This window comes from Podarcis vaucheri, assembly GCF_965113315.1.
Source record: "Podarcis vaucheri genome assembly, chromosome: 9".
NCBI classification, from domain to species: domain Eukaryota; kingdom Metazoa; phylum Chordata; class Lepidosauria; order Squamata; family Lacertidae; genus Podarcis; species Podarcis vaucheri.
In genome coordinates, this window is record NC_138767.1 from 18,031,562 (window position 1) to 18,050,506 (window position 18,945).

Genomic DNA, 18,945 nt, shown 5'->3' on the forward strand with positions numbered 1-18,945 from the left:
GGCAAATGTAGCCACAGCAATGGATGTGATTAAACACACCTCACTTTTTACTTCTCCTCACCCAAAAGTATATGCCTACTTATAACATTTGAAGAGTGCCAGAAATGTCTGTTTTGTTGGATGTGCCTGAATTCAAAGCTGCTGCGTATTTTGCCTTCTTCATCCTTCCCCTGACTACTTATAAACTGAATGCCAATTTCATTCTCCCTTGAGGATCATGGAGATTGTATTTAATCTCCCATGACCCCAACAGAAAAAAGATGCTGCTACCATCACTATTCTGGAAGCATCTTCACTCCACAAACAGTCAGGAGAATGAAGAGAGGCCTGGTGTGATCTGCTATCTGGTCCTGGATCCTCTAGTGAGTCTTTTCATCTTAGGGATGGGGATAGAATAGCAGGCGGTGGAGGAAATTGGGTCTTCTGAGCACTTCTTGATGGCTTGAAGATTTTGAATGTAGTGCTAGCTTGCTGCCCTCTGGTGTGGTGGAAGTTGACCTAAGCTGTTGACCTGTTGACCTAAGCTATGATTTGTCTGCCAACACAATTGGTTTCTGAATATGGAAGTGAGGCAAGGTGCCATGTTGTATTTTTCTTGAGGTAGAAAAATATAATGGGCTGACCTTGGCCATGCTAAGAAGACACAATGAGCTGGAAACTCTGCTGGAACCCAAGAGGATTCTCCAGCCAGTTGTCTTCTTTTTGTAGGCTCTATAGTCTCACTCAAAAGTCAGGCAGTGCCCTGATGCTCCTGACAGAATTGTGGTGTGGGGGGAATGGAGTGTGACTAAAACTTCCTGAAAATCTAATAGGAACACCTCTACAGTGTGGTATTGTTTATGTGGTTGTGTTTCTGCAACGTATGTAATGAAATGGCACAATAATGGAACTCCTAAAGTGAATGTTGAACTAATATGGGTAGGTATAAATTATTTTAAATTACAGTGACAGCAAAAGTGCAATTTATTGAGAAAAAACACAAATAAATACAGACTCATTCAGGTACTCGCATGGACTATGAATCAGTAGGGGAAAAATAGAGGATTCCATATCCTAAATCCTAAACCTCTGATCATTATGAAGTTAACACTCTATAATCCACAGCAATCATTTATGACTATAAGCCTATAATCTTCTGAGAGTGTACTTACAGACAAAGATATGGCTTTTCAGAGCCTAGTGTACACACATATACACAATGCAGTAGATCCAGAAGCTTATTCAGGATACTCTTGAAGAATTAAGCCTAGTTCTCATGAACAGCTCAAGGGAAACCTGTGACTGGAGGGGACGGTACTATTTCAGAGTCCAGGTGAAGGGCCATGTTATGGAATGCTTCATCACAAAAAATAAATTAAAGTGTTCCTACATGCAGAAAACTAACATGCTACTTTTCCAAGTGGCAAGAAGATTATTTGTATGGAGGAGCATTCATTCAAATGGACTCCCATCTGTAGACTGGAGTGGTACTGTCTAGGGAATTTTTATTCTTTCCGATGCCATTTAAGACAACTAGACCTAAGTTAGAGCAACATTCAGATGATGATTGATAGATAGATAGATAGATGATAGATAAATGATAAATGATAGATAGATAGATAGATAGATAGATGATAGATAGATGATCGATAGATCTGCTTGATCTTAACAGAAGAGGTAAATCACTTACAAACTCACTCATTCACTAAAAGAAAAGAAAAAATGGGAATTGCAAGTTAAAGCACTTTGGCTTCTTTTCCATGTCATGTGAGCAGCAATTGTATTCTGTAGGTGAGGAACCTTGGACAATCGAACTCCAGCTCCCATCATCCTGACCGCTGGCCATGCTAGATGGGTCTGAAGGGAGTCCAACAACATCTGAAGACCACAGACTCCCCAGTCTTGTTCTAGACTCTAGAGTCTCACATACTGTGATTGCTTCCAACTTAGCTTCCGTTCACCACACTTGTCCTTGGTCTTTCACCCTCAGTCCTCTCCTCCTGCAAGAAAGGCAAGACTTTTCCCATTTCCTTGAATTTATGATACAGTGATAAGTCAAGAAAGACACACACAATGCTAGTATGTTATGCCTGACAAATAATAACTACAAAGGAGCAGAATGCAGAAATAAAAAATGATTATTTTATCTAGGCCATTTCTCAATAGATCTGTGTGAAATTTGGCCAGCTTACATTGCTTAGCATATGCATGCCAATGGGCAAATCATCTGGATTTTACTAGTATTTAAGAACATTCAGATTTTTAACATGATGAAGTGGAGTTTCATCTGTCTGGCCTAACTGTACAGCTTGCTACATTTCTGCATCTGTTTGTAATTTCTTTTTTTCAAAAAACACACAAAACCCTCTCAAAAGGTCTCAGCATGTTAGCGCACAGTTCTGTTATACACATTTCTGTATGCAGCATTGTGTGATATAAATATTTTTGCAAGCAATTTTTCCTAATATAATATATATTGCTGCTATTGTTTTCACTGACATGCATTTCTTCACACATTTTTTTGTTGGAAAACTGCATTATAAGATAAAATCTAAGGGTAGATTTTGAAGGATAGCATTAAAATGCAAACTGAACCAAATTTCTCCTTCACCCCTAGCCATGAGCAGAGGGAATACATATTTATAATATCTATTACCTCCCTTCACCCTAAAGTCCCAATGTGGGCTACAACAATTAAAACATAATATTAAAAACCCTTTCAAACAACTTGCTATCTTATATATAGATTGTGGTCATGCATTCAAAAGAAGTTCTCCGTGGTGTATCTCTTACTCCTGATGCACACACACATGTATTGTTATCACTTGATGGCTGTAAAGTGATGTACAGTGACTGTAAAGTGACTAACCACTTGTATGTGTGAATGAGGAACTGCAGATGTAATATCACAGGTAGAATTTTAATGTCATCTAGCACCACATCAAATACAACAAGGCTTTTCAGTGGAACCTCTTCACACGTTCAGCTTCAAGTCATCAAATGTACAATAACTAAGGGCAACACAATCCATTGATGTACAAGCATGTGGAACCATCATTCCATAGATTGCACTTTTTCTTTTGATATTAATTCTCCCCCCCCTTATCTGAGTCACCACCGATTCCCTTGTGCAAGACCTTAATCTATCTGTTTTGTCTAATGAGCTGGTGAAGCTGCGAAAGAAATGGTACTAACCTTACTTTTATATGCAATTACTGATCTGAAATAAAGCAAATACCTGCAATTGCAGAGGGAGAAGTATGGAACTGAATTAATAGCAGAATTAGAACTGAAAAACTCATAATTTGGAAGACTGGAGAATTAAAATGATTTATTTGCTCTGTGCCATCATAGGAACAGATACCGACTTCAAACTCAGACTTTTATAGTTCACTAGCAACAATGCCCATCATTATGTTTAGTAGATTGTGTGTGGAGAGGGGCTGGGTTAAATATTGCAAGTACGTGTGTGTGTGTGTGTGTGAGAGAGAGAGAGAGAGAGAGATAGCTGATAGATAGATAGATAGATAGATAGATAGAGACATATACACACTGGAAGGAAATAAAAGTATATACTTTGGGGTACTGTTGGGGTACCTTCTCCCAGATGACAATGTACAACCTGTTTTTCAGCACAATCTCATCCTCAGTTCAGAATTGTGATGGAATGCTGACAACCAGCTTTTTATAGATAGATGGATAGATACTCTAGCACTATCATTTCCTTAGATTGCTTTGAATTGAGTGCACTTTTCAGGTGTGTGTATGAAACTTTCCATCTGTGCTTAATGGGAGATGGTTGATTCCCTCTCCCACCCCCACCCCCCTGCCACCTTCAATGCATATACTCATTTTAAAGACCAAATTTAGATTTGCAATTCCATTATGATTTCCTTTTGACTCTGCTATATCAATCACATCCCATAATGAATTTTGAACAAGCTTTCACTTTGCTGACATTTGGACTTGGCAATTGATTCTAGGCTCAGCTGGAGCAATACGTTTTCCTTGCTGTGTACTTAGTGAGATCATATCAAGAATACTCTGAAAATAACCTGTGGTACATCTTGGCAAATCACAGCATTAGTCCTGTGTACTGTAACTACATCGAGCAAACACTAAATAACAAGGGAAGAATTCACTACAGACCTGTAATAAAATGCAGAGTGCCGACAATTGTCACATAGAAGCCACAGGCTTGAAATGAATATCAGAGCAAGATAAATGTCATATGGAAATTTTGCAGGAAGCCTGCCTGAGGTTGACACAGTCGAGGAGAGGAAAATACCGTATTTTTCCATGTATAAGACGCCCCCATGTATAAGATTACCCTTATATTTTTTTAACCCAAAATTAAGAAAAAAACCCCCCTAAAACAGAAGTGAAAATCTGGATGATCTGCGGTGGCAAGTTTATCTTTTGGGGGGCAAGCGCCTTCAAAGTTTCCAGCATGAGCTGCATGCAGTGCACTGTGGTGCAGAAGCAAAGGCAGCGGTTGGGGCACCACATGCCCCCCCCTCAGTGGCAGCTGCTGCTGCGGGGAAGCGAGGGGAAGGAGGATCCCAGGCAGGATCCAGGGGGAGGCAGCGCCCACTCTGTGCTGAGCCATGCCGTCGAGCAAACTTGTGATGGCCTGGGACTCGGGCTTGGACTCGGAACCAGAGGAGTCTCAGTCTGCACCAGATCCTTTGCCTCAGGCATCATCTGAACCAAGTCTGGGGCCTGATCCTGAAGAGTTCCCCTGCAACAAATACCAGCTGGGCCGAGTCAGGGGCCTGAGCCTGCCCTGGCTCCAGATGCGGGGATTACCTCGTTGCCTTCAGCTGGGCCATCGCTTACAGCTGCTCCACTACCAGTTTGGTCAGGAGAGGCTGAGGCAGCCCCTGGGTCTAGTAACCCACCGACGTCTCCCAAGCTGCAAAGACTAAGGTCTGAGAGGAGAGACCTCAGTACTCGCAGGAGGAGTGCTCGCTTCAGGCGAAATAGGGAGGTGAGTCGCTGGGGGATCAGGACCGGCCACTACCACAACAAAGATAAAAGGCTGTTGGACCCTGCCCCAGGTTGCGGGAGCAACATTGCTGTATGCTAGATCCTGCCTGAGATCCTGTACCTGTCCTTGCCTGGTTTCCTGCCTCATGTCTTGCCTTGACCCTGTCGGACTGCCCTATGGATTCTGGACCAGACCTGGACCGCGGTTCTTGGGTTACCCCCGGCCCAGCACAAAACTGAGCTGAGGAAGGTGGTGAGCATTCTAGGGGCAGGGTGGGAGTTTGAGAGGGGAAGAGGCAATAAAGGAAAGCCGGGCAAGGAGAGGTAGCTGAGACAGCTCTCAGTGGCGGCAGTAGCAGCAGTTGCTCTAGATCCGGTGGTTGAGCCAGTGGGGGCTTCAGGAGGCGAGCCAGTCACCAGCATACAGCCTGGAGGAGGAGGAGAAGGGGGGGACGGCAGCAGGAGGGACTGCCTGAGCCCGCCCAAGCCAAAATCCTGGACATATGCTTAAATATTTTTTAAAATCCCCTGGGTGCCCATGTTCCGAATAGAAGACAACTCCCAATTTTTTACTGGTTTTTTTTTAGCAAAAAACCTTGTCTTATACATGGAAAAATATGGTATGTTTCTTTTAAAAAAGACATATAATGCCATTCTATTTACTTTAGAACTCATAAATGTATTGCTCATAATGATGAGTGAATAATTTAATAGTTAGTAGATGACAAAAGTGTAAATTGTTACATATTACTGGAAAAAAGTGAAAATAAAAAAAATCCTTCCAGTAGCACCTTAAAGACCAATTTTTTTTTATTTTGACTATGGCAGACCAACACAGCTACCTATCTGTAACTGGAAAAAGTGGTTTTGGAACACACCCTTGATCTGCCCCTTTCAAGGTGATGTGTGCTCTTTGCAATAAACACCCTCTGCTCACTCAGAGATATTTACAGTTCTTTATTAACATATGTACGAACAGCTACAGTTCCAAATCATGCATCTGAACCTGAGGAGTCAGATTCGGGGAGTGGCTTCTTTTGGTTTCTTCTCCAACACAGCAGGCGTGGGAATCTTGGGCGACATCTTTGATCTCTGCGTTTTAACTCTCTCCTTGCCTATGCTGAAGGCACAGCTTCCCCTTCTGTTCCTGAACTTCCTGGTTGGTGACAGGGCTTTTCAGCATCAAAGAGCCCTGACGCCACTTCACTGCTCTCTGCCTCCCCCTTCCCAGTACCTTCCATCATTTCCCTGTATTTCCCTTCTGATTCTTCTTGCTCTGATACTCCCCCTTCCCTTGCCCCAAGGGCATTCCCTGTCTGTCCCGTGACAGCCCCCAAGATGATCTCTTCATGGCATAGTGTTGGAACCCTGACATCAGTTAGACCAAGGGCGGACTTCGGTAATATGCCATCCTGAGCGAGAATGAACCCCCCCCCCATATTTCTTATTTTCATCCCTTCCTCTCTCTTGCCTCCCGTTAGAACAGAGCATCTGAGGTTTCCATGGCTTGGAGGAGGTGTGATCCAACATCAGATCACCCTCTCCAGTGTTGGATACGGAGATCCAATATACCCAATACTCCCTGGGACGCCCACCCAGGGAATGTAGGTTTGTAGCGGTAAGAGGCTTATTGACAGAATGTTTGGAATTTTAAGCATTCTGCAGAACAGTGTTAAGAACTGGTACATATGAAATGTAAACCAAAGTTGCCACAAATAATTTGTTTATGCTACCACATCATGGTGCCTCCACGGTGAAGCTGTGATGCAAGCAACATGTTTATCTTTTAAAAAGTTGGAAAATAATTTCATCAATTGCTTTAATGCTTATTCAGATATATAACAAATATATACCTTTGTGTAGATCACAAAGCATGAAAGACATAACCCAGGTGTGATTCCCCAACACAAAGAACTAATTGGTGGTCATTCGTAATGCGGAAAGGTAAACAGAGAAATTTCCTGTCAGATTCTCATATATCAAAGCTTTGCTAGAAATTAACTAGAAATTATGTGTTTTGGTATTATTTGACTTCTGTTCTAATCTTCAAATAATATGGTAAGATGCAGCACTATTTGAATTAAATGATCTCAGATGAAAAATAAAGAAATAAAAGCACACTGTGAATTAAAAAGGTTGGTCCATTTTTTTGTTATTTGAGATCAACCTAAGATAAAATCCTACACATGATTCTACAGCTTGTGTGAGAACGGGGGATTAAAAATTTACTCTGTCTGATCTAATCAGGCCTGCACAAATTGTGGCCCATCAACGAAAAGCTGTCTACAACAACACATGGTTGGGCCCATCAGGGGCTTCATAAGCATCCAACATTTCAGAAACTTATTTCTGTAAGCATTCCTATCCTAACATTATAAATCACCGTCTGAGTGCCCTACCCCAAATGTGGAGAATATTTGGCCCTCCAGATGTTGGTGAACTACAAGCTCCCATCAACCATGGCCATTGGCCATGCTTACTGGGGCTGATGGGAATTGTAGTCCAGCATCAGCTGGAGTGCCAAAGGTTCCTCACACTTGCTCCACCCTATAGTTATATATTATACAAGTGTCTTATCCACCTTGTGCCTTGTTTGCGCAGGGTGGTGGTGGTGGTGCTTGTCTCCCCTGGCACCATCCGTGTGCAACGGGTGGACATGGCAAAGGAGCCAGACAGTGGGGTTGCTCCTGGTAAATTGTTGGAGCAGATTCAACTATCCTTATTTCTCTCTGTCTGCCAAATATGACACAACGGGGAAATTGTGAAGCCACATGGCAGGATACGATTCATGGCTGGTGGGCTATGCTCAGGTTTATTTATTTTATTCATTTCATACATTTTATATACCGCTTGATCATAAAAAACCATCAAAGCAGTTTACACAAAAAACACACACCACCAAATGATGAAATTATTAGTAAGAGCAATTGAAACATTCAATTCATTAAAACAGGCAGGTTGGTAGCTCACAGATTTTGAAGGCCTGATCTAACACCTTTGTTTCCACGTGGTACAAAATATTAACAATGGAGAAAAGAATAAATGGAAAGAACTGGTATCTACGGCCTTTTTCAAAAATTGCACTTAATCCTCCTGGAGCTGACTAATAAGACATTTTTCTATATAGCTAATTCCACTCTATCTGTGATGTTTCTGTTTGAAATTTTGTTGCCATTTTGTTCATTTGAATTTCCTGTGCAATTTAGACTTTTTTTCCAATTCCTCTCCCTTTGTTTCTCATTTCCTCATCTGTTATCTTTTGTTATGCAATCGTGGCTACAGTTTGTGTAATCGTTTCTACCGTCTAAATCGTGGAGTTCAGGTATGAAATGGGTCAATGCTTATTTGGGCCAGTCATGAATGGCTTCTCAAACTGCTTCATGATATAGCCTATATCAATTTGCCTGTTAGGTATTGCACTAGAACGGGTCGGCAACATGTGGTCCATGGGCCAGATGCGGCCCACGAAGACCGTTTTACTGGCCCACTAGCTGCCCCTGAACCGAGCCGCGCACTTGGCGAGTCTCCCGCATACTGTGCTAAATCGGCGTGGCGTGGGGACTCACTGAGCAGCACTGGAAATCACTTCTGCACATGCCCAGATGCCGAACATCGCTTCTACACAGGCACAATTTTTGGCATCTTGGCATACGCAGAAGCGATTTCCGGCCGGCGCCGCGGGAATGCGCAGACGCGATTTCCAGCGTTGCACTGCACGGGCCCAACCAACAGACGATCTCCGTGGGAGTGATCCAGCCCATGGCCAGTAAGCCTTGCCCGACTCCTGCACTAGAATTTGCAAAGCTTTGATATAAACCTTGCAAAAATTCCCATCCATATTGCCAGTTTTTGTGTACATGAATTGGTGCAGCAGAAAGGATGGAGGAAATTTTCCCCTCCGTCTCCCAAAATAGTTCCGAAGAAGGGAATTTAGATGGCAGAACCCATAACTTTCTTTTTTCTTTTTTTTTACTGATACCATCTCAAATCCAAATTTCAGGCAAGGCTTGGGTGGAATTTCCAAGCGTGGTTTGAATAACTACGATAGACTAAGCCTACTAAGTGATGATGATGGTGATTTCATTTTACTCAATCCATTCTGACTAAAAATGGCTATCCAGCCATGAATATTGCCTGCTGCAACAGAACTGGCCCTCCTCTTAGGCAAAGGGAGGCAGCTCCCCCATGGGGAGATGTTTGTAGGATTATCTGCTTCAGGTGTCAAAGTAACTCAGCCAGTCTTGTTGGGTCGGCTGGGGGCTAGGACAACCCCCAGGCATACGACAGGGACAATTCCAGCCTGTCTCTCCCATCAGCGTGCAGCTCTAGGGAGTTCCGAACCACCTTTCCCAACAATTTATAATGACTTATGTCTTGGAGACACTGAACACATATTCAGAGTCCAGCAGAGATAAATGCAGTCAGAGCTAGGCTGAGGTTGTAAGCACTAAAGCTACTTTATTAAGCATAAGGCAGAACAGAAGAAAACATGTCTCCTCTTTCTCATCTTCCTTGGAGAGTAGTCAGAAGTGAAAGCAAACACAAACGGAAAGAGTCAACATCCACTCTTGTGATTCCAACACTTGGTGCTGGAATGCATAACACAGACATGTGATGAACCAATCCTACATAATATCTGCACAGTGAGAGGAATAGAAACCCAACAAGTCTTAGGTATAATGCACCTTCACTTAGGGGGTCATTGGGGTGTCCAGTTTACTACCCATGTAATAATGGGCAGATGAATCAAACAAAGCTTTAATGCAGGAATTGCGAACATGGTACTCTCCAGATATTTGGAACTACAAACCCCATAATCTCTGACTGTTGAGAAAGATGGCTGGGCCTGATGGGAGCTGTGGCTCAAAACATCTGGCAGACATTGTGCTTCAACTGTTGACTAAAATTCAGCCCGCAATATATTGGTTAAATGAAACGGAGTGGTTTATGACTTTAGAGGTCACATTGACATATCAGCTGTCTTCTCATCTGTCTTTGATTTTTAAAATGATATTTAAAGGTAGTTTGTTTACAAAGCTAACAGATAGTTTGCTTTTCAGGCTGAAATTAATATGCCTTTCCTCCTAGCAATATGAACCACAGATAAACTGAAGTTGACAGTTCTTAGTAGAAATCAATGTCAATGCATCCTTTAAATCTGGATCTTCCAAGGTACTGATGTGATTTGTTCATTTCTAAAGAATTTTCTTTAGGTTGCATCCAATACAAGTTAAGTTGTATATACTCTTGGCACTAGTTCATTTCTGAAGCAATTTCGGCATAGGTGTTAATAGGGTATATTTTGCATTGCCGGAAAGACTATTAAATGTGGCCTTTACTTCTTGCAGTGAGCTAGAGCTTTTCCTTAATAAATTGAAGGTAAAGGTAAATGGCCCCTGACAGTTAAGTCCAGTCGTGAACTACTCTGGGCTTGCGGCGCTCATCTCGCTTTACTGTCCAAGGGAGCCGGCGTTTGTCCACAGACAGTTTTTCCACGCCATGTGGCTTAGCATGGCTAAGCCGCTTCTGGTGAAACCAGAGCAGCGCATGGAAACACTGTTTACCTTCCCACCGGAGCGGTACCTATTTATCTATTTGCACTTTGACGTGCTTTCGAACCACTAGGTTGGCAGGAGCAGGGACCGAACAATGGGAGCTCACCCTGTCGCGTGGATTCAAACCGCCAACCTTCCGATCGGCAAGCACAAGGCTCAGTGGTTTACACCACTGAATAAATTGAAGTTGCCTCAAATTTATGAGGAACTGTTTACTCCATTCAGTATCAATATAGACAGGGTGAAGTAACCTGATTCAGGTGGCACCATTCAGCTAAGGTGGACCTCTGGCCTCATCCAGCCAGGAATTTCTTCTTAGTTCAGAATCCTACCACCATAAATGTCCAACATCTTTGCTTAAATTCATCATGAGTTTTGTTTATTTCATTTCCTGGAGATCTTAACATTATGTTTCTAGTTGTGCTTCAATGTTTTTTGTTCCTCAAAATGTATTTTTAGCTATTTTTCCCAGTAGGGAAATAAGCATTATTATTGATTGCTTAAAGGACAAAGAAGAATCATTATTATTATATTGTTGTTCTGTCCCTACATCTTTCTGAACTAACTGCAGTAACTGAAATGCCACTTATGAGTATTATCTCTGTATCATTGTTCTTTCAGAATTTTGTCATACCAGTGATGGGCATAGAGCTAATTAGTTATGCCTTTTTTCAGGATATAATTATACTGTCTGAAAATAACTGGAGCTGTGGGGGTGGGGAAACAGAGATTATTAACTTGATAGTTTCGAGAAACCTTTTATTTAATATTAAAAGTTTGGTTGTTAGTGACCACAGGTTGTGTCCAGAATAGACCCATTATATTAATGGACCCATTAAATTAAAAAGTGAGCTGAAGTTATTATGTTAGTATTCATGCACATATTTTTTCTTTGCTGGAATTGGGTTCATATAATTATTTGTCTCTGCGTTATTGGAGTTAAGTCAAAGCTATTGCTTTTGCCTGCCTTCGTGCTTTTTCAATGCTAATTTTTAAGCAGTTTATTAAATCAAAGTGAGTTTCTCCCAGATCAATGTATTCCTATGAGCCTTTGATAATTGGAACAATTACTTTTCCCCATTTCTGCTTGCTTGTGCTATTTAAGAGGATTTCGCTATGCATAGAGGGATTAAAAATGGAACTCACTGAAGCTTCGTGTTTCTCCTTGCAATACAATATCAAACTTCCCATTATTTGTGAGTTATTACCAACACTTCCCCATTCCTGGCTGTGATTGATTGATTGATTGATTGATTGATTGATTGATTGACTGATTGATTTAAATCTTTTCAATGCAAAACCAAAACTGACCAGTGAAAAACAGAAATACAGACAGAGGTGCTATCATATCTGACTGTGGACATGTTTATGTTGCAGCATGTTTCGAGAGGTTTAATAATAATTCCTTCTTCCCAATGAACCATGGAAACTGAGGTTCCAGAGGTGGAACTGTGGATCTCTCTCAGCATCTTACCAAACTACGATTTCCAGGATTCTTTGGGTGGAAACCTTGCTAGATAAAACTTGACAAATGTTTATAATGCGGATGCTCTGGTTGTCTCACTTTCCTGAATTGTTAGGGCTTAGCTGCTTGTATCACATCTGGGTGGTTACCCAGATGTTGCTGAACTACAATGAACACCCATCATCCTTGACTATTGCTCATGGTGGCTGGGTCTAAGGCAGCTTGGAGTCCATAGAATCATAGAATCATAGAGTTGGAAGAGACCACAAGGGCCATCGAGTCCAACCCCCTGCCAAGCAGGAAACACCATCAGAGCACTCCTGACATATGGTTGTCAAGCCTCTGCTTAAAGACCTCCAAAGAAGGAGACTCTACCACACTCCTTGGCAGCAAATTCCACTGTCAAACAGCTCTTACTGTCAGGAAGTTCTTCCTAATGTTTAGGTGGAATCTTCTTTCTTGTAGTTTGGATCCACTACTCCGTGCCCGCTTCTCTGGAGCAGCAGAAAACAACCTTTCTCCCTCCTCCATGTGACATCCTTTTATATATTTGAACATGGCTATCATATCACTCCTTAACCTCCTCTTCTCCAGGCTAAACATGCCCAGCTCCCTTAGCCGTTCCTCATAAGGCATCGTTTCCAGGCCTTTGACCATTTTAGTTGCCCTCCTCTGGACACGTTCCAGTTTGTCAGTGTCCTTCTTGACTTGTGGTGCCCAGAACTGGACACAGTACCCCAGGTGAGGTCTGACCAGAGCAGAATACAGTGGCACTATTACTTCCCTTGATCTAGATGCTATACTCCTATTGATGCAGCCCAGAATTGCATTGGCTTTTTTAGCTGCCGCGTCACACTGTTGGCTCATGTCAAGTTTGTGGTCAACCAAGACTCCTAGATCCTTTTCACATGTACTGCTCTCAACAACATGCAACATGTCCAACAGCATGCAAAGGGCTACAGGTTCCCCACCACCTTGTCACAAAGTGCTAGAGGAAGGAAGAGTCACATTAACTGAGGCACAAGACTTTTCTGAACCAGGAAGTATTCACACTGCACAACTACATGAAGCAGTGGCAGCCACCATTTTGGCTGGTTTTACAAACGGATTAGCCAAAAGTATGCTGGCTGCATACTACTTCCAGGTTCAGAGACAACATTCCAGGGACAGTCCCAGCCATCCTGGTTTCTGATTTGATCCTGGAATGTCCTGCTTTTCCTTTGGACGTCCCTATTTTCATCAGAGATATGTGGAGTTATATTGCCCTTGTGCCAAGGAGATATGTAGCTATACAACCTTTCGAAGGCAGGCACTATTGGGAAGTTTTTTAAAAATGTTTTATTATGTTTTTATATATGTTGGAAGCTTCCCAGAGTGGCTGGAGCAGCCCAGTCATATGGGCATAGTATAAATAATAATAAAATAATAATAATAATAATAATAATAATAATAATAATAATAATAATAATAATATAATATAGGTTATTCCTATTTTCATTGGAGAAACGTTGGAGGGTATATAGCTGGGATTCACAAAGGAAAGAGAGCTACTGCCATGGGTTTCCAATTATTACCTGGTTGGCCAATGGGAACTAGATGAACCTTTGGTCTGAGAAAAGCAAGGCTGTTCTTGTATGTCTGGGACCCGTCAATATCATTTCCTAATAAATCTGTACATGACAGGTTTGCCAAGTTTAACTGATTCAGCTCTGTTTCCTAAAAAAAAAAATATTGCGTTGGAGCTGCATTCTTGTCATGGAGATTAGGACATAGTAGGCATTGTAAATGAAATCCCTACTGTAGCTATGAATAGCAATTCTCTGGAGAGAAATGCCTTGGTAACCAGAAAGCGGTGGGGTAATGAGGATAAAGGTGTAGGCAGTTTTGATACAATTAGGTCTTAAAATGTAAAAGATGTGTGCCATGTGGGACCATGAATATTCAAAGGGAAAAAAGACGCTTCGAAAATAAGTCCTTCTGGCACAATGGGGAGAAAGTATTCAATACTTTCAGAAATTCCACAAATAGCAATATTCTATACACAAGTGGGGAAAATATAAGCAATTTGTTGGCTGTTTGTCTTGTTTGGGTCTGTGTTTCTCAAACAGTGGGCGACTTTTAGCTGGGCCTCAGTGCCACAGCCTGCCCAGTGTCTCCTGTACTGCCTTCTCGCACTGCCATAGCCTTTTTGACTAACCCCAGAAACTCATTGCATTCTGGGTAAAAGTGACCCAGAAGTTCAGAGGGGGAGAGGGAAGGGAAAGAAGATCTCCCTCCTCTAAGGGGAAAAGCCAAAGTAGATGTTAAAGGAAATTAAAAAGCGAGATAAAATGTTTACTGTTGTTTTTAATAAACTTAGAGAAAGGAAGGGGGTAAGAGAGCAAAGTTGTTTTAAGGAGGAAGTGAATGCAAGAGGACAAGGGAGGAGGGAAGAAAGACAGTGGCTGTCTGGGTGGTGGTGGAATATGGTACAAATTAAATGTGAAAGGATAACAGCAGAAGAAATTTCAGGAAATGGGAGAATGCAGTTAAGAGCCATGTAGAGGAGGGGAAGGAAGATATGAAAGAAAAAGGCTTCCCTATTTAAAATCTCTGGATCAGCACATTCTGCTTAAAATAGGGAATATGCCACAGGACCTCCAGAGCAAAAGTCTGTACTCAGCTTGAAGAAAGCTGAGCTATGGAACTGCCTGCGACAAGGAAGATGCTGTAGCAAAGAATTTAGCCATTTTTCAAAGATGGTTTGTTGGGTATCATTAGAAAATGATGACAGAAATAGCCAAGCTGCCTCCATCTGCCCATATACACCTTGCACTTTTGTAGGTTTGTAGGTATTATAAATGATATAGCTTCATAAAATGAAACGAGGCAAGGGGTCATAGTGGTTAAAAAAAGAACTGTAATAATGTACTAAAAGTATGCAGTACAAATAATAATAATAATAACAGCAACAGTCAGTTTCATCATGCCATTCACTAAAATAATGCCTACTGCCTGACTTTCATTGTCTGATCTTTCTGCATAAGAAATCCTATTTTACTAACTTGTGCGTTCATTATTGTAGATGAACATCAATCACAACAACACATTTTCTTATACAACATGTTTTCTTATGCAGAGGTACATAATAGAAATGAAACAACTAGACAGTCAAATAGTAGCAGCAAAAAGTGAAGAGGTTCCTTTCAATCACACACATCCAAAGTCTGGCAAGCCACATAAAAGTTCACCATAATTTATCATTAGGTGAGGGTTACATCATCACAATGCATTAATTCAGCTAATGGGTTTGTCTTCAGCTGCAGAAGATTGCTGTTATTTTCTCCATTTCCCTGAGGCTGGGATTCCTTCCCTTTCATCAAGGTCCTGGAGTCTGTCAAGGAACCTAATTTTGGTCCAGAATTACCCCAATGACATGAGCAGAGCAATCCAAACTATAGGAAGCCAACATAATTCACAGTGGGATAAATTATGGTAGAGTAACCTGCCTCTATTCCAAACTCTGTTTTGGAACTAGGCTACCAACAGGTGAGAAGCCAGAGCCTGATAGAGGGAAACAAAAATTTTGATTTACACAACCCTTTTCGCCAGCTGGGTTGCTCGATCTCAGGCCAGTGTATCTGTGGCTGAGCCAGGACAAGAGACTTCAGCACTGCAAGCATGCAGAATGAACAACAACAACAACTTTATTTAAATATGCCTCCCATCTGACTGGGTTGCTGCAGCCACACCGGGTTGTAAAACCACAGCAAAACATCAAACATTAAAAACTTCCCTAAACAAGGCTGCCTTGACATCTGATGGGAGGGCATTTACATTGCCTTCCCAAGTTATACAATAGAACAAGAACATTGGCTTACCTAAGCCATCACAGGCACAAATACCTGAGCCTAATTTTCTGCAGTTGCTGCTGTTTGAGCACAATTCAGAGAAACTAAAGTGTAATTAAGCTTCACTAAAATCAATGTGATTTAAGAACTTAACAGGTTGCTAATGTCCCATTGATCCAAACACACCTAACTTTTTCTGGTTTGTTCCGGTAGTCTTCGCAAAAAGGCATCCAAGTCTAAGAACCTCTAACTTCAGCTCAGAACCCAAGATCAGATGTTTCAAATAACATTGAGACAGGGATGGAATGCCAACATATCAAAATGGCTAAGCCACAGCAGCGTGAGATCCTAGCTCTGTGGTTCTCAACCTGTCACAGCAGTGGGATCTTTTGTGAGCAAGGTTTTGCAGAAAGTCTGCAAAAAGATATTGGCTCAATTCATAAGGCTTACTGAACTGTGGAAATGTAAAGTGAAAAGTGGAGGTTTATGGAAAAGTCTCAGAACAACTCAGCAGTATTGATGGCCGTTAGCTAGTTATTTCAGATACTCAGCAGCCTTTTTAACTGTGCAGTCAACCAGAATCTTAAGAAAGTGTGTGCAGTTCTTTAAAGGACGGCGAGAGGTCTGGAAACTAAAAGCCAGATTTACATTTTATTGCAGCTGGAGGCAAAATTTGCTGAGCCACCAAAGGAAGTTTAAAGACAATCAATAGAATAGATTCTGTCATTAAGTCAATGTAACAAGACATTTGTGGCACTGAATTTTAGAAGGCCACTGTCATCCCAGAAACCCCTTGTGACTTAATGTAAACTGTATACACTGTACAAACCTATTTTCTTCTGGAGGTAATATAAGACTATTTGTATATTGGACTCTAATGTCAGACTTGAAGAAGTAGGGGTGGGTGGATCAGTCTAATTTTAGCTTGTGGAATAACTTTTCAATTTTGAGTCTGTTCCATCACATCTCTGCAGTAATGTGTGAATGTTACAAAAAGAAATACACAGGAAATTGTGGCCTCCTCAAAACAGAAGGAAATATTCACTGTTATGAGGTGACCCAAAGGCTGCCTTAAATTTTTCAATCTCACAAGAGGGACAAGGGTCCAGAGCACAAGTGGTCACATTGACAGATCTAAGCACCTTGTCCACATCCTTGAGCCTTACTAACTGAAACATGTCCAACACAACAGGACTAGACAGTGCTCTGGACACCTCTTAATATTAATCAGCTCTAAAATCCTCTAAATTTATCCTCTAAATGGTTTGCAAACAAGTCAAGGCAAGTGGTTGTTGGTTCTGTCACTGCCTTCCGGCCAGCCTGTAAAAAGCCCCATTCTAGGTGACATTATGAGGATGCAATGGAGGCAGCAAAGAATACCCTCTTTGTTGCCTTTACTTACTCTAGATAGGTTCAGTGATGAGCCTTCACCAGTGTTCAATTGCATTCGACTGGAGTTTCCCTACACTCACATTCAAGTTTTCTCCCAGCTTGTATCCTCACCCTAAGGATTACAGCAGGGAGCCAAATGGGCTTTGTGAGCAGGAGACTGTGCCTAGGAATGATTGTTTCAAAGGACATGACTAAGCCATTTTTCACCTTCTCACCCCTTGCCTTTTCCTGTAAGACCTATTGCAGTCGTTAAGAGTCGTCAACAGGCTCATCTCAGCTATCTGCCAATCTCCCATTCCCACCACCCTTCTGAGTAATACCCCTCCCCACCTTCTCACTATATAGAAGGATCTGGCAACTTCTGTTTCAGTGTATCTGAAGAAGTGTGCATGCACACGAAAGCTCATACCAAGAACTAACTTAGTTGGTCTTTAAGGTGCTACTGGAAGGAATTTTTTTATTGTTTCAAAGGAATGAGCCATTCAGATGTTCCAGAAGTCACTATGTTCCCTTTCTGCCTTGAAACGGGTGACTTATAGTGCTGCAAAATTATAAAACCAGGAATCCAAAGCTAGAATATCTGAAATGTGTTAACAGTTTTAAGGCAGGCTCCATCTCTCTGGCTGGCTGTGGGCATGGCCTCTTTATCTTCTTCTCTTTTGAGGCACTTGGGCTTACTTTACTGAAGCCAAGGGCTTCACGGCATTGCCTCCTTGATGAAATCAGAGCTTCATTGCTTTAAAATGATAGCAAGCTGCAGTTCATCAGACTAATTGGAGATACTGTACAAGAGGTGAATACTGGAGGCATAGAAGAAAAGTGCTAATAACTCTCTGAAGTGCCCTTACCGAAGTCCCCAACCTCTGACAACCCCGGCAATGGATTATAGCCTTGCTGCAATTTGGTACTCAGGCTGAGAAAGTGGGTGGCAATTCACAACTATGGGACATGCCACTAGCACCTGATTGGCCTCTTTATCACTCAACCTCATCTAGTCCTGATATTTCCACTTAACATTTATACAGCAGTTTTTGTCCATTTAAAGGACAGTGCATACATTGTCGGTAATTATTGTAATGATGCTGTTAGGTTATTCAGTATTATCTCCTTAGGCAGATAGTGCTTGAGGCTCAGATTTGGGGGACAGAAAACTAGTTCAGCTTGTGACAGGTCAACATTTGAACAGGAGACTCCTGGTTTACACTCCTCACATGCCAAGTTCGCTATATAACATTCAGTGATTAATTTGCATATAGAGTATCCTATTTCTTATTTTAAAGATGTATATCCTGGCTTTCAATTGAATGACCCTCCAGATGAACATAATCACATAAGAAGAGTCTGCTGGAACAGTCCATGGTCTCCAACTGCAGTTTCTGGCAACCCAACCACCATTCAGAAGATAGAACATATTGCAGATATTAATACTGCACAATTTGAAGAGACTGGAAGCATAAGAACTGACTCATTTTGGAAATAAATCATTGTCCAGGCCTGTAAAAATATTAGTCAAACTTTTACTGGCAAAACTCTTTAAAAACAAAACATAAGCATCAACGATACATCCAAAAATATCCCATACAATGTCTTGTGCTGTCCAGCACAGGCTCAGCATCTTGGAAAATATGAAATAATCCAAACAGACCTATAAGCAAAGATTTCTCTCTCCCTGCATTCTAGCCCTGTTTGCCATCTTAGGCTGTTTACTCTCCCTTCAAGACAGCTTCATTTACAT

The 18,945-nt window shown here is 41.6% G+C and overlaps 1 protein-coding gene across 5 annotated transcripts in view; it reads left to right on the forward strand.

Annotated features, from left to right (window-relative positions):
* CCSER1 (coiled-coil serine rich protein 1) overlaps nucleotides 1-18,945 on the forward strand; it is a 726,914-nt gene that overhangs the window by 606,338 nt on the left and 101,631 nt on the right. The window contains exon 11 of one of the 5 annotated variants that reach the window (XM_082236376.1): nucleotides 6,832-6,872. The exons of the other annotated variants lie outside the window; for them this stretch is intronic. Within the exon in view, the coding sequence (XP_082092502.1) occupies nucleotides 6,832-6,845 (14 nt within the window). The 3' untranslated portion in view covers nucleotides 6,846-6,872. Of the gene's footprint in view, nucleotides 1-6,831; nucleotides 6,873-18,945 lie in introns of those variants that run through there. 5 annotated transcript variants of the gene reach the window in all.